Source organism: Urocampus carinirostris, chromosome 4 (genome assembly GCF_059441175.1).
Source record: "Urocampus carinirostris isolate Australia breed hairy pipefish chromosome 4, RoL_Ucar_1.0, whole genome shotgun sequence".
Taxonomy (NCBI): domain Eukaryota; kingdom Metazoa; phylum Chordata; class Actinopteri; order Syngnathiformes; family Syngnathidae; genus Urocampus; species Urocampus carinirostris.
The window spans coordinates 46,783,007-46,798,378 of record NC_142352.1 but is presented as its reverse complement, the minus strand read 5'-3'; the positions used below and the strand labels follow the sequence as shown (position 1 = coordinate 46,798,378).

General features: G+C 39.9%; 1 protein-coding gene and 2 long non-coding RNA genes across 4 annotated transcripts in view; 2 read left to right on the top strand and 1 right to left on the bottom strand.

Moving 5' to 3' along the window:
- LOC148368018 (uncharacterized) overlaps positions 1-15,372 on the top strand; it is a 532,004-nt gene that overhangs the window by 226,810 nt on the left and 289,822 nt on the right. The window lies entirely within an intron of this gene.
- Positions 830-14,717, bottom strand: gnpnat1 (glucosamine-phosphate N-acetyltransferase 1). Its single transcript, XM_088334727.1, has 6 exons — positions 14,497-14,717; positions 11,006-11,173; positions 9,234-9,296; positions 2,943-3,070; positions 2,793-2,854; positions 830-1,638 (listed from the first exon to the last, which is right to left on the bottom strand). Exons 2-6 carry the CDS (start codon positions 11,157-11,159, stop codon positions 1,491-1,493), a joined length of 555 nt encoding a protein of 184 aa, XP_088190853.1. The 5' UTR covers positions 11,160-11,173; positions 14,497-14,717; the 3' UTR covers positions 830-1,490.
- LOC148368031 (uncharacterized) lies at positions 5,604-8,749 on the top strand. Its single transcript, XR_015850360.1, has 2 exons — positions 5,604-5,784; positions 8,416-8,749. It is a non-coding gene; the product is annotated as an uncharacterized LOC148368031 (long non-coding RNA).

Below are 15,372 nucleotides of genomic sequence, written 5' to 3'. Positions count from 1 at the left end.
GCTCTCACTTCCAGGACAAGTGAAAAATGGATTATTTTTCCTTGAAATCCAAAACAACTGTGTCTGCCTACTTTGCCAAGGGACTGTTTTTAAAGAATTTAACATTATGAGGTACTGCTAGGTGAAACATGCAGACTACTGAAAGCTAACTAGGAAAGAACGCTGTGAAAAGGCTAAGCAACTGGATGCTGTTTTAACGGCACATTAGTGCTTTTTCATGAGACCCTACGAGTCATAGGAAAATGTTACAAAGCCGAGCTACAAGGTCGCGATGCTGATCGACAATCACTGTAAACCGTTCACGGAGGGTGAATTTATTAAATACTGTTCAAAGAATGCCAGGCTGAATAGTTGGCACTCACACTTTTCCAGCTAACCAAATCTGGCCCACTTTCTGAAAAGCTTGAACAGTCCTGCACTACATCAATACTTCATACTACTATAGTCAGGGTGCATATACAGTATAGGACAATAAGATTTAGGAGGGTCTGCCTCATCCCCTCTGCAATCACCATTCAAAACAGGTCCCACATACCCATCGAATCAATCTGCCCTCATCGTCCCACTTTTTTAGTATTCTAATAGGGAGGGATGGGTGCTGCCATGCTATACTTGCCAGAGACACACCACAGGAAATGGTGCCCCTCCGACCCTAGTGGTTAACGGATCCGACCAACCGATGTAATGCTTGTGTTCTCCTGGTAGTCTGTGAAAGTGAATTTCTGTAAGGGTGCCAATTAAATTTGATCTTCAATAAGCCCAAAAACATGAGCTTGTAAACCATGTATTTAACCTGATTCAGAAATCAGACTTCCAAAAGCACAAATCATTGGGTTATAATTGGTTCTTTTTATTGACATGTGTACATATTTGATAATAAATTAGATTTAAAACATAAAAAAACTGTACATTCCCACTCCCCAACAAATACAAAAGAATCATTTGGATATGGATTTAGAAACCTCATTTTAGTTTCCATGCCTTATCACATAATATGATTGCCACAGTCCAAATGTTTAGTGTTAATAACTACCATATAAATCTTTTTTTGGTTAACCTTTACTGAATTCAATTCCTGTGGGAGTTATAGTGTCAACCAATTGCAATGAATTTTTCAGCATTGATACGTTTATTATAGTTTCTTTGGTTACTTGCCTTTGACAATGATTTCATGAATAATTTTTCACTAAGTGCCTGGCTCATTCCATTCCATCGAACCAATTGTCCGTCACCACAGTGACAAATTAAGACATAATAACTGATGATTCGATCTTGGAAGATCCCCTGCCACAAGGTAGTCATGGTTGCCAAGAAAAAAAAGAGGGGCGGGGTGTGTTTCAACATCTGAATTTGTTTACTTCATCATAGATTCCGGACGAGACGCCATTGGCTGACAAAAAGTCTCCAATGACGCACTTCAAACCACAATGTCCTTTTCCGTTGATGTCGAAGAGCGGCATCCAAAATTGTGTATCATCCCCCGGATTTCCTCAGTGGGAAAAGCGGCACTGCATATAGGTCTCATCGGAAGCGGTGTAGCCGAACTTCTCGTAGAAAGGCACATTTTTGGGCACACATTCCAGAGTGATTTTGTAGCAGTTGAGTTTTCGGCTTAAAAGCGTTAGCGTAGACATCAACCTGAAAAGAAACAAAGAACAGAATTGAAAAGATGCTGGGGGGATGATGACAATATCGACTTGTCACTCATGATAAAACGGTTTCTTCTCAAAATAGTATGTTTAACCCGGTGTCACAGACGTGTTTTCACGCCCTGTATTTGCATACCTGCCAAGTACTATGGTTTTGCCGTAATGAGTACAGTTTTCTTTAACCCACTACGGTGATACAGTGCCAATAAAAGAAAATACGGATTTCCACCGCAAGATAGAGACAAAGTACCATTTTAAACAACGGCTATATCAGCACTGCCAGTCTATCGACCAAAGTGCTTGGCAGCCTGATGACTGGAAAAATGATGATGACATCATCTGAATACAAGTGCCACAGTGTGACCCACTCGAAAAAACAGTTAAAAAATCAAAACAATGGAGAACAATTAATGCTTAGGCTGTAGCTTGTATAACATGGAGAACATTTGGATATCATTCCTTTTGGCTAAAGTGAATCAACCCACGCATGCTATGGCTTTTCAGTCCCTTATTATCTGCTTTTCAGCGAATAAAAATCTTTTGGCCTCGCAAGTTCAAATTGACTGGTGTGCCTTGCTTCACCTTGAGAAGTGACTGATTCAATGGAGCAGTGACACTTAGAAATGTGCCAGTGAAATTGTTTGCACGATATATTGAGATTTAGCCTTTAGTTTGTTTATTGCTTAAATATGTGCTTAAGTCAGTAAAGTGAAATGCGGAATTTTTAAGTTCAGGCCCTTTAGGTGACGTGATTTTTCTGGGCCCAAAAAGCCTCCTGCCAGATGCGACCTATTGTGACACTTGCCATAGTGCGCTTCACTGAATTTTGAATGTGTCGGAGCTAGTAAGGGGGCGGGGCTTAGCCATAGTTCAATTGGCAAGCGTCAAAATTATGAAGCCAAAAAGCACTGGCCAGACTAGTTCAAGCTCTTCTCCTTGGATCTATACAATTCAAACAGGTCACCATTTTTATTTCAAAACGGTGAATTTCTCCAAAAGGTGAGAGATTTTCATGCCCAAGAAAAGGGTTAAAGTGGGGACATCTGTTTAAGAAAAAACAAACACGATCTAAATAAACTAAACTTTATATCAAAAGGTAGAGCGGCAGATTTAAAATGTCTAACAAACTAGGGTTGCACTTACAGTTTTCCCAGCTGTTTGCCCCTGCAAATATCATGAACGACAACCTCCTCTACTCTGCCTCTCTGCAAACACAGATAGAAATCTCATTCGAAGGCTGGTTGGCACTAAGAGCAATTTAAGGCCCCTCAAATTCTGCAAAAAGAGACTTACCTTAGCACAGGAATGAATAAACTTGTGCTCAATGATTAAAGTGGCCGTGGCCACTATTTGTCCAAGACTGGTGTCCTCCACAACCACTACGTAGTAGTCCTCGGTTTTTTTCATGTGCTCAAATTTTCCTGGGAGATAAAATAATATCTATTATTATTGATAAACTTTTTTCTGTTGGCAATTAGCACTGCAACGAGAAATCAATTTTGTGGACAAAAATCAATAAAATAAATAGTGGACAATAGGGCTGCATGTTTTGGGGGGAAAAAACTACTAGTGATTTTTCATACCTGTATTGCAATTTGGATGCGATTTTCTATTCTAAAAGAAAAGTGCATTTTATGTGCTATTCTTTTTTTTAAGATAGTGACTTGCAACCTTACCTAGAAATTATGTCATTACCGACAGAGTATACGATAGGTCTACTAATATTAACAGAATTGCAGTTTAATAAATTGTCTTTGTCGTTATACAAAACTACAGTGGGACCTCGCTACTTCGCGGTTCCACGTTCGCGGGTTCAGAGCTTTGCGGGTCTAAAAAAATAATAAAATTTTAAAAATATATTCTTTTTTTTAAGCATTTTTTGAAGGGGCGTCGCTACGTCGCGGATTTTCCCTTTTCGCGGATGGTTTTGGTCCCCATTAACCGTGATAACCGAGGGATTACTGAATAACAAAATAGGAGGTATTCTTTCAGAGTAAGCGATTTAGAAAAGGTTTGGCAAGGGTTAAACACGACCTCAGCAAAGTCTCGTCAATGATTTAAATACAAGAGTTACAAATTTAGCGGTTTTCTACGAGTTGTACCTCCGGTGGTCCATTTAATGGGACATTTGATGGTAACAGATCTGGCGTCGGTGAGATACAGGCTCTCCAGGGGTGGCTTAAGAGAGTTGTTACGTAGCTTAGCCATAGCAGTACGCTGGACCTGCAGCCTTGCTATTGCTTTATCTCCTGTTGCATCCGCAGTCCCTTACCGGACCCGATAACAATCCACGGAGAACCTGCTGGTGATCACCATCTCATTGAGCTAGTCTGACTTTCTTCAGAGTCCGATGTAATTGATTTAATTATTTTCAATATGACGAGCCGCTAAAAGCTAGCTGTCGCGTCGCACCGTCGTTTGTTTTGTTAGCCAATTGGCCTTTTGACTGACAGTATACACACGCCTATCAGTCACGCACATACTGCTTGCAAACTTTGCCTGGCCTATACAGTGGAACCTCGGTTTTCGAACGCCTCTCAGTTCGAACAAATCTGTTCTCGACCAAAAATTTTGAGAAATTCTTGCTTCGCTTTTCGTTCAAAAAAATCGGAGTTCGAACGCCGGTACGCTACGGTGCGATGCTGAGCGGCGTACGGGTGTAGATCGTGTAGATTGCCCCCACCCCTCGTAAAGAACTGTTATCAAGTGCGCGCGCACTTCTTTCCGCTTTCGCTTTTAATATCGGTGAACGGAGTGTTTTAGCCCCTTATTATGCCTCCGAAGAAGGTCGGTGCAAGCAGCAAAGTTGCTAGAGGTGAAAAAAGAAGAGTAGTGCGTACAACTATTGCATTTCAGAAAGAAATAATTGCAAAATATGAAGAAGGTGTGCGAGTTTCCCTTCTTTCGAGGGAATAGAGCATGGCTTCTGCAGACCACCACAAAGGTAAGAAATCCTATTCATAATTCTTTTCTTTATCCTTTAACCGCTCACCACTTTTTGTGGAGACCTGGGTGCTAAATGACGTGAAAACGACCTGATTTTTTAATTTTTACACGTTCATGTTAGCGTAATCTTTCATACGGAAGATTACGCTAACGCGAACGTACGATTAGCCTGGGTTAGCTTCATGTTTACGTTCATGGTAAACATTCAGGGTGTTGGAACGGATTAAAACGATTTTACATTACTTTTAATGGGAGAAACGATTTCGGTGATCGAACAAAACGGTTTTCGAACAGGGTTCTGGAACAAAATATGGTCGAGAACCGAGGTTCCACAGTATTGGCTCGTGTTGTTAAAACTTGCCTCCGATTGGCTGGCATCGATAAAACATGAACTGGGACAATTCTACTTGGTCGAACACTCCATTCCTCACAAACATGGATCTTTAAATCCTTGAAAAAGAACACAGTGTCTTGCGATTACACAATCGCGCACGTCGCATTGCATTATCAATTAGATTTCCAATTTCATTGTCGGCTTTTGTCACAAGAGACGTTTTTCCTTGGTTTTGATGACATGCATTGTAATTGACAGCTTAAGCATTATGCAAGACTGTGCCTGACAAACACATTTTAAATGAAATGCATGCAGCCCGAAGAACAAAAATCAGTAAACTGTTAAGAATACTTATGTTATTTTGTAACAGACTTATGGCGACTGCGCATGGATACATGCTTGCGGCTCGTAGCTCTCCAGCTAACCTTCTATTTATTGCTGTTCTCTTGTCTTTTTTGCTTTCACTTTTGGACACATGTGTGGCTAAAACCACTTACAGTAGGGACGAACTTATTCGGTTGGGTGAGCGTCTAAATTTCGACTTTTCGGGCACTTTTTATACCGCTCATGATATACCGAGCGAACTTCAAAGAGACCCGGCTTCGTTGTGGACATCCATCCCTCTTAATAAGCGGCGACGGCGGAGACGCCGTTCGGAAAGGAAACGCGGCTGCCGTGCAGGTAGATGTGTGAAGCGTGTGAAGTCTAAGCAGCAAGATGGACACGAGGATGGACGCGAGGATGTAACTAATTCCACCATTCATTCCTCGCCGGACAACCGAAGCTTTAAACTCAGCGCTCACGAACGGCCACAACGCCGGGAGCTTTTGAAGATCTCGACAAAGACTACAAAGAGTTCAGCTAAGTCAAATGATTCAGCAAAGCTAAAATTTGGTCTTTTGAATGTTAGATCCCTCGCCCCTAAAGCTTTACTTGTAGATAATATTATTCGTGATTATAAACTGAATTGTATGGGTCTTTGTGAAACGTGGTTACGCCCGGATGAGTACTTAGCGCTTAATTATGCTTCTCCCCCAGACTACCAGAGTAGTCATACAGCACGCACGCTGAAAAGGGGTGGTGGTGTTGCGCTAATCTCCGAAAAATCGCTTAAATTTAATCCACGGACCGCTAATAATTACAAAACGTTTGAGGCTCTTGTGACGCGGTCCCCTCAATTGTCAATTGATGTAATAACTATCTATCGTGCTCCTGGGCCATACACAACTTTCTTAGACGAATTCGCTGAACTTTTGTCTGAACTAGTAACCTATGCAGACAAAATTATAATTATGGGAGACTTTAATATTCATATGAATGACCCACACAGTTCACTCACTATTGCGTTTAGTTCTTTACTTGATGGATTTGGTTTTACTCAACTAGTTGATTTGCCAACCCATAAAAATGGGAACACGCTAGACTTGATTCTGACTCGAGGAGTTTTAACCTCAAACATTATGGTGCTACCGTGTACTACCGTTATCTCCGATCATTATTTAGTGACATTTGAGGTGCTAACTAAATGTAGTGTTAAAAAAGCTGAAGGATTTAGCGGACGCAATATAAGCACTGGCACAGTTTCTGAGCTCCTTGAACTCCTTCCTGAAGCAGTTGCGTCCTTTCCTAAATACACTGGCTCGATTGACTCACTCACGAATGAGTTCAATACCACCCTGACTAGTGTGATGGATACCATAGCGCCCTTAAAACTAAAATCACGTCCTAAAAGACGCACACCTTGGTTTACTGATGAAACTAGAACCCTTAAAAAAGAATGCAGGAAATGGGAGAGAAAATGGCGCGCTACCAAGCTTGAGGTTTTCCATCAAACCTGGTGTGATAGCTTGTTAAAGTATAAAGCGGCCCTTGCCTCTGCAAAATCGGCCTACCTTTCGAAGGTGATTGCGTCTCAAAAGAACAACCCCAAAGCCCTTTTTGACACTGTAGCATCGCTTACAAGGCAACAGACTACCGCTGATAGTTCGACACACTCTGCTCAGGACTTAATGGTCTTCTTCACTAAAAAGATTCAATGCATACAGGAAGAAATTGCTAAAGATACTATTAGTACCACTCATATTAAAGAACTGAAACTTACAGATGCACGACAGGGTGGCTGCCCAGGGAAAATGGCCGGTTTTAGTGAACTGTCACTTGATGATCTCAAACAAGTGGTGACTGCGGCCAAACCGACAACTTGCCAGTTCGACCCGCTCCCAGGTTCACTTATTAAAAGTCTTTTTAGCGTCATTGGGCCTTCAGTTCTAAATATTATAAATACATCACTCTCCTCAGGTGTAGTTCCAGCAGCTTTTAAGTCCGCCGTTATTAAACCCACACTAAAACGACCCAACCTTGATCCAGAAATCTTAAGTAATTACAGACCTGTGTCAAACCTACCTTTCCTCTCTAAAGTACTCGAAAGAGTAGTGGCACAGCAGCTGAATGCTTTCATATCTGAGAACAACCTTTTTGAATCGATGCAATCAGGATTCAGGGCTAACCACTCTACTGAGACAGCGCTGATCAAGGTAACAAATGATCTCCTAATGTCAATGGATTCTGGCGCTTCATCACTTTTGCTGCTGCTGGATCTTAGTGCTGCTTTTGACACAGTGCGCCACAATATCCTACTAGAACGGTTGGAAAAATGGATTGGTCTCTCAGGAACCGTCCTCTCGTGGTTCAGATCCTACCTCTCAGATAGGACGCACTGTGTGAAATATGGTGAAACGACATCTGAGCCCTTTAATGTTACCTGCGGTGTTCCGCAGGGTTCTGTGCTCGGCCCCCTACTTTTCAACATTTACATGCTTCCATTAGGTGATATTATCCGCAAGTACAATATCAGCTTCCACTGCTACGCAGACGACACTCAACTATATCTTCCGTTGGAGGAATCTTCCACACTAAACTGTGGAAATTTGGAGGCCTGTCTCACTGAGATAAAAGAGTGGATGTCACTCAATTTCTTGCGTCTTAACCCTGAAAAGACCGAAATGTTAGTCATTGGTCCTTCTAAATGCCGTGACTTCTTCTCAAAAACTGCTGTGAACCTTGACAAATGTCACATCACACAGAGTGACTCAGTTAAAAATTTAGGTGTCATATTTGACCCTGATCTATCATTTGAGATGCATGTAAAGCAAATTACTAGAACTGCCTTCTTCCATCTTCGCAACATTGCTAAAATCCGTTCAATACTGTCTCAGTCTGATGCGGAAACAATAATTCATGCATTTGTTACCTCCCGTCTCGATTACTGCAATGCACTACTCTCCGGTCTCCCGAAGTCCAGAATCAAGTCTCTTCAGCTAGTACAAAATGCCGCAGCGAGGCTCTTAACCAGGACAAAAAAGTACGATCACATAACACCGATTTTGGCTAACCTGCATTGGCTCCCAGTTAGCCAAAGATGTGACTTCAAAGTTCTCTTAGTACTGTACAAAATCATACATGGACTTGCTCCCTCTTATCTTTCAGATCTGATCTGCCGCTATGTCCCGGTCCGAAGCCTGCGATCTGAGAGTGCCGGTCTTCTGGTGATCCCGAGAGCCAAGAAGTCTTCCGCTGGTTCGAGAGCGTTCTCCATCCGGGCACCGGTGCTGTGGAATGCTCTTCCCCCTGAGATCCGATCTGCAACCTCAGTGGAAATGTTTAAATCTAAACTTAAAACTCACCTCTACTCTATTGCATACGAATAACCTACTCCTCTTGTCGGTTGACAATAGTCTGTGTAATATAGTGTAACAATCTGTGAAGCCCTTTGAGACTCTTCGTGATTTAGGGCTATACAAAAATAAATGACTTGACTTGACTTGACTTAGTAGCTGACCACTGAATGAACTTTGCGAAATGCACAAAATATTTGTTTTTTTACCGTTCTACTGCTGAGTCAGTTCTTGGTTTACAGGCATACAAAACGTTGTCTTGATTTTTCATTTATTAACCATTTGCCTGTCCTTAAAAAATGGACAGAGGTTTATTTATGATTTTAGGTCTCCGCTGACCGAGAAATGTGCCTATTTGTTTTGGATTTTTTTTTAAATTTTCGTTTAAATCTGCAGTATGTTCAATAAAAGATGTATCTTTCATTGTACCAGTTTCTCTTTTATTCTTGATCGTATTCAACATAATGAAATCAACTTTGTGCTAAATTTAAGAAAAAAATTTACATCATTCGACTAATCATTGAATAGTTGGTGACTAGATGGCTATTAAAATAATCGTTGTTTGCAGCCCCTGGTGGAAATGCTTATTCACCAAAGATATACTGTACATCATCATTCATTGTGACTTACTTATAAATTGTTCTGCGGTGACATCACCTGTCTCAGTCAATTGAGATAGAACCTTATAGAACCCTGAAAGACAAAAACAGGAAACGGGTGAGCTATTTTACACTTATTCTCTTTTATGTTTGAAATTGTTTTCTATTCATCATTGACTACAATTTGATTGTTTCTGTGTTTTATAACCAGTGTGCCGGGACACACCAGTGTGTTGCGAGACTTTCCCTTGTGTGCTGCAGGTAATTGCCAAAATGTATTTAAAAATTAAACGTGCCAAAGTTTTCTGCCAGCGATCAGTCAAGTAACTAATATTCATCCATATCACTAGGTGGCAGCACATAACCTTTTTTTATGTTATTTTTTATCTGCTCATGAGATAGTAAAGGGACGTGTATTTATAATTTAAAAGCTTATTTTGTTTGAAGAAGTTGTTAAAGATTGCCTGGTTAAAAAAAACAAATGGAATATAGTACCTTTATGGTCTACTATTTTATTTTACAAAAAGAAATGGCACAGTCTCAACAACAGTTTACAGTCAATGTGTTTATCAACATACACCGTTTTGGATCCATGTCTCGACAGAATCATGATTACAGGGTTCGTGCACCTTTTTCATGGACAAATTCAACCCCTATTAGACACTTTCAATGCCAATTTTTCATTTTTTCCAGTACCTTTAAAGGAAGAAATCCATTTCTGATCAAAGAACATTTTTATTGTTGACTTTGATGACTAAAATAAAATCACTTTCTGCTAGCAAATACGTTAATAGTAAATAATGTTTTCCATTTAATCATTATTTATACCACTAAAGGGTTATTTTTTAATATATTTCATGTTTTTTGTGGATCCCCTGCAAAACATGAAATTTCTAATTACTAAATAATTTGCTGCAAAAAATATTCTTATTATTGAAAACATACAATTTAATAAACTTTAAAAAAAATCCAAGTAGCTGTTTGGGAGCCAAAAGAGCTGGTTTTCTAAATTGAGCTGTCCTCTTGTGTGTGACCAGTGACACATGACAATGTCATTATGACAAGGAAGTAGAGCAGGCGTCTCAGAATTTTCACACACTATTTTTTCATTTTTCTTCGTTTATTGTGTGGTCTAAGGCGTCAGACTGCCAAAAGAACATTCCAATCACAACAAGTTCAATCATTTTCAAGCACTTCACCCAAAATGAAAACATTTACAATCTATGTTCACTGTTAAGACACTTTATGTTCACTGTTGAGACAATTGATGAAAACACGCAGAACAAACTGTAAACACCTGTAAACGTCAGCCAGAGCAATTTGAAGGTTGAGCAGATCTCTGTTCACATTGCGCACTCCCTGAAATACATCCGTAACCTCGGCAGTATAGTATTTTGTGACATTTTTATAAAAGAACTCTGCTCGCACCTTGTTTTGAAACCATTATTTACTAACAAAATGACAGTCAAATGACAGCAAAATAATTAACCAAAATAAATAAATAACTTGCTTACATCCTTAGCCAAGGTGACTGCAAATGTGTGCCTTTTAATAGCCCCTTGGGGACAAATAAAGTGTTTTGATTGATTGACACATTATTCTGTCAATTTAAACTTTAAAAACAAACATGAAATTGGTACTAACAACTAAGTTTAGACATCGTCAACTGATGTATGCCCTTTGAAGAAAAAAGTTTACCTTGGCTATACTAAGGTTGCAAAACAAAGATTTATTTTACATTAGATTAATCAGTTTGTTGTTAAGCTTTTGGAGATAACCGATGGTTGAAAATGTGCTCCTCACCCCTGTTAAAATCAGCAGTGCAGAGGGGCCTGAGCACCAAACCTTCGCCCGGGTTAGAAGGAGAAATGAGGGGCGAGAAAGGGACACCGTTGTCACTCCACTCCAACTCCAGAAGCAGAGAGGGATCAAACAAGGGCGTGTCGTCCAGCAGCATTCCACCACCTTGGCCTGGAAAAAAATACACAAATATAGATGAGCTTACATGGGTAATGCTCACCCATGAGGCTTCAGGTTCTGATGCATGTGTTTATATTTCGATTATTGTTATTTCCCGTTCTTAGGTTCACAAAAATAGTATGCCTAGCCTGCAGCTACAGCAAAATTCAGCAACATGCGTGCTTAGGGAAGTCGGAATTACAGTACAACAATTTTAGAATTGCTGAATTGGCTCCTCATGTGATTTGAGATTAAATTTAATGAGCTTTTGATTGGTTGGTTGAACCCCTAACCAACAAGGGTTGTAGGGGCACCATTTCCTAGTTACTTGTTTTGGGTAAGTAAAGCTGGTGGTACCCATCAATCTTAGGCCCTTGTATCTATCTGATCTGCTTTTATTATGTCAGCCCTTGTGGTCCTTGGGCAACTGTTCCTAGCGGCGGGGACCTAAACCTAGGGCAAGGCAGCATTCAGCCACTTAGGTCCTCACCTGTATAAGAGTTTGACAGAGGACATCATGTCTGTGAAGACCCTTGATGGTTTTAAGAGGAAGGTTGAGACCCACTTTTTAATAAGGCTTTTAATTGATAATTTTCATTTACGGTAAATTCCGGACTATAAGCCGCTACTTTTTCCCCAAACTTTCAACCCTGAGGCTTATTCAGTGATGCGGCCAATTTATGTAATTTTTCTAACCGCTGCCAGCGGCACTCGAGTACAAAAGGTAAGATTTAGATCGGTGGAATAAATGCGCAGAGGAAGACTGCAACTTCTTGACTTGTGCATAAATTAAATTAGCGTAAACATACCCTGATCATGCAAAATGAAAGGCACATGACGCAGCAGATGAGGAAGATGAGGACGGTTTACCGTGATTTTTACAAGTACGGTATGTTGCTAGCGTGTTGCTACCATTAACTGCCCTGTCACAGGCACCATTTGGGATGAAAGTTATATTATTAAAGCTTTGAAAACGTTCTCGGTGTAGTCTTTCTTTGTAAATATGTGTAACCATGTATAATATGTATTTGCAACTGTATATTTTTGTAATGTATTTATTTTAGAGACTTATTCTGATGTTTTGCACGGGCGAATAAAAAAGAAGGGGCGGAACAAACACGGGGTGACGGGAAGTGGGGTAAAGGTGAGACCTGTTTGTGGACGCGGCGGACAATAGTGGATAGATATTTTTCCCACCCAAACCTTTGGAAATATACACTTTTTTCCTTGGATTACTTTCAACGGGACACGGACTCTGTAGGTCTGCATCAAACCTTAAGTACCGGTATCATTTTCCGTTCATTTTGCCGGCTGTGATTTTTGGACTGTGTACTTTAATGAAGGACATTTAGTTTCAATCGCGGGACTTTAAGTCGGGTTTGGGTTAATTTTGTGTTTGTGTTACATTTTTTAATGTGGGCGCATGCGGCTTGTGTAAGTACAAAATCGTTTTTCCTCTTAAAATGTGGTGGGTGCGGCTTATAATCAGGTGCGCTCTATAGTCCGGAATTACTTTCTTTTTTTGAACATTTTAGTTTCCATTTCATTTTTACATTTCAGATCTTTAGTTATTTTTTCTTAAGATCTCGGTTTTCTTTTATTGGCTACATATTGGTAAGGTGTGGCTAGCTGGCTTAAAATTCTTCCTGTAGCCATCTGCCCCATTAGTGTGGATGAGCCTCTCTCAGGTCCCTTTTCACACATGGTTAGTCTGTGCCTTGCAATCATTTTATTCATCAACATTATTTTTTTGTTTTTATTTTTTTTTAACAAATGGATGTGTGTGTATTTGGCATTCTTTGTTTTTATGTGGGGGAAAAAGGAGATAATTTCATTTTCCTATTGCGTATGGAATGTTTTAATACAGCACTTTGAGTTGCAATTGGGGCAGGCAGTAGCTCACGAGGTAGAGCGATCGTTTTAGGATTAAGGGATCCCAGTTCGAATCCCGGCTTGTCCGTGTTGCATGCCGAAGTGTCCTTGGGTAAGACACTGAACCCCCAATTCCCCCAATAAGCAGGTTAGCGCCTTACATGGCTGCACAGATCACGGCCGCCATTGGGAAATGTGAAGCACAATGTAAAAAGCTTTGGGAAGTCATTGACTTGATAAGCGCTATATAAATGCAAATATAAATGCAAATATAAATGCAAATATAAATGCAGATCATTTCATTTCATTTCAATTTGTTTCCTGAAAAGTACTATGCATTTAAATTTTGATTTGATTTTGATAAAGTGTTATTGAAAGCGAAATTTACCCCCCGCATCTCAGCATCCCATTAATGAACTATCACACAAGACTTATGAAGACAGCAAACTTAGCACGTGTCGGGGACAAACATTCCATTTCGAATAAAAGTGGCAGCTAGTAAAGTATGTAATGAACTTTCATGAGTCATTTTCTTTGCAGGATCTGGGAAGGGTTTCAGAACAGGATTTTGCCCATCCCACAACGTGCCCATTCAACACAGCCACCAGGGGGGAAAAATACTGTACAGTACCAACCTACTGCCGTTTATGAGTTCCACGACTGTTTCAAAAACGTGTACAAGTCATTGGTCACACATTAAGAACAATACGATCAAATACAAAACTGCCTTAAATAAATCATCCTCAATGGCTGATAATTCTAATGAAGTGCTACTGGGTTTAATCTACGCCTGTCAGATACATTCGATAAACCCAGAACAATAAAAGAGGGATGGGTTTTATTTTTATTAGTTGTTTCGAAGTCAAACGTGTTCAAAGTGCATGCCTTTTCCTATATTGTACTGCGTTGGTTTATTCAATAAAAACATACCAAATATGCAATTAGAATTCAACAAAATGTTAAAGCTTCAAATTTGTAATAAGAAACCCCATAAGAATAGTTATTGTTTGATATTACCGTATCTGTCAACTTATACCTGTTTCCGGTATCTTTGAAGTTTTAATATCCTTTAAAATGGTGACTACAGTACAACAATTTTGTAGCGGATTTAAAAAAAATGTTTTTATTGTTACAACGATCAAGTTTAGCCCATGTTGGCACTGATACGGATTGTCTCAGTCACTGGTAGAAGACAACAGCGTCATCGTAGATTGTTAAAATTGTCGCAGCGTGCTACATATCGTCTTGCTGTGAGTAAATAAGTGCCGCTTGTGTGTGTGTGTTAGGTTTAGGTTTAATATCGCTTAATAAGTGGAATCACATCATTAATAAAGGGAACAATTGGTCAAAGTTGACAGGTATGTTAAATATTCGCGGACAAATCAAATTGCCATTCCAGATGATTCAAATTTATTTTTCATTGTGAAATACTAAGCGGCTAACCGGCTAGCTTAAGTACTTACGTGTACAGCAAAAAATGAACAGACAGCAGGGTGTAATTTCCGTAAGGAATTACTATAATTTTGTAGTTAAATTCGTCCACAAATTGACCAGAATGTCAAACACAACTCATTCTCGAAATTAAGCATGTTTTCAAACAGCCCCAACCACACCGACCAGGTGGGTGTTTGCCTCCGACAAACTGTGACGTGGCTAATTTCCAGCGGAGGAGCCAGGCGCGCCCGGATGACGTCACGACACCAGTCGTCTGCTTGCTCTTTCGAAATTACTGATGCAGCTCGGCGGTCGAATAAAAGGTTTATCTTTTTTTTCTTTGGTAAACCAAACAACTAGGCCTGGATTTTGTGAATGTTGTGGTTGTCAATAGCAACCGCCCGCGAAGCTCAAATGTACAACTGTAAATCGGCTTGAGTAAATGTGAATGAAAAAAAAATCCTCCACGAATATTCATTTCTTTGTTGTTTTTTGCCCCTTTAAAACAAGGACTAATTCTCTCAAAGTAGGGGTGTCAAAGTCATATTAGGTTCAGACACTGATGACATGTGTCTTAAGTCGCATCAAAGGTGTATATTAGAACACACGTTCCAATACCACAAAAGCAATTCCCGGTTGAAAAATTATTCTCTCCGTGGTGGACTGGAAAAAAAAAGAAAATAAATGAAAGAGGGGATACAAGAAATATAGAGAGAGTGGAAGAAATAGAATGGCAATGAGAGAACTACAGAAATAAGATTGAGAGAGGAAAGAAAGTTTGAGAAAGATAAAAAAGAGGGACAGAGACAAAAACAGAAAAAGATTGAGACAAGGAGAGACAGAGAGAGAAATATAGCGAATAAGGCTAAAGAGAAAGTGAAGAAAAAGAAAGGGAGAGAGAGACA

Coding starts and splice junctions, on each gene's coding strand:
- gnpnat1 (XM_088334727.1), bottom strand. CDS start 11,159: ATGCTGCTGGACGACACGCCCTTGTTTGATCCCTCTCTGCTTCTGGAG. Junction 9,297..11,005: donor CACTGCTGATTTTAACAGGG/GTGAGGAGCACA, acceptor TTTGTCTTTCAG/GGTTCTATAAGGTTCTATCT. Junction 3,071..9,233: donor CACCGCAGAACAATTTATAA/GTAAGTCACAAT, acceptor TTTATCTCCCAG/GAAAATTTGAGCACATGAAA.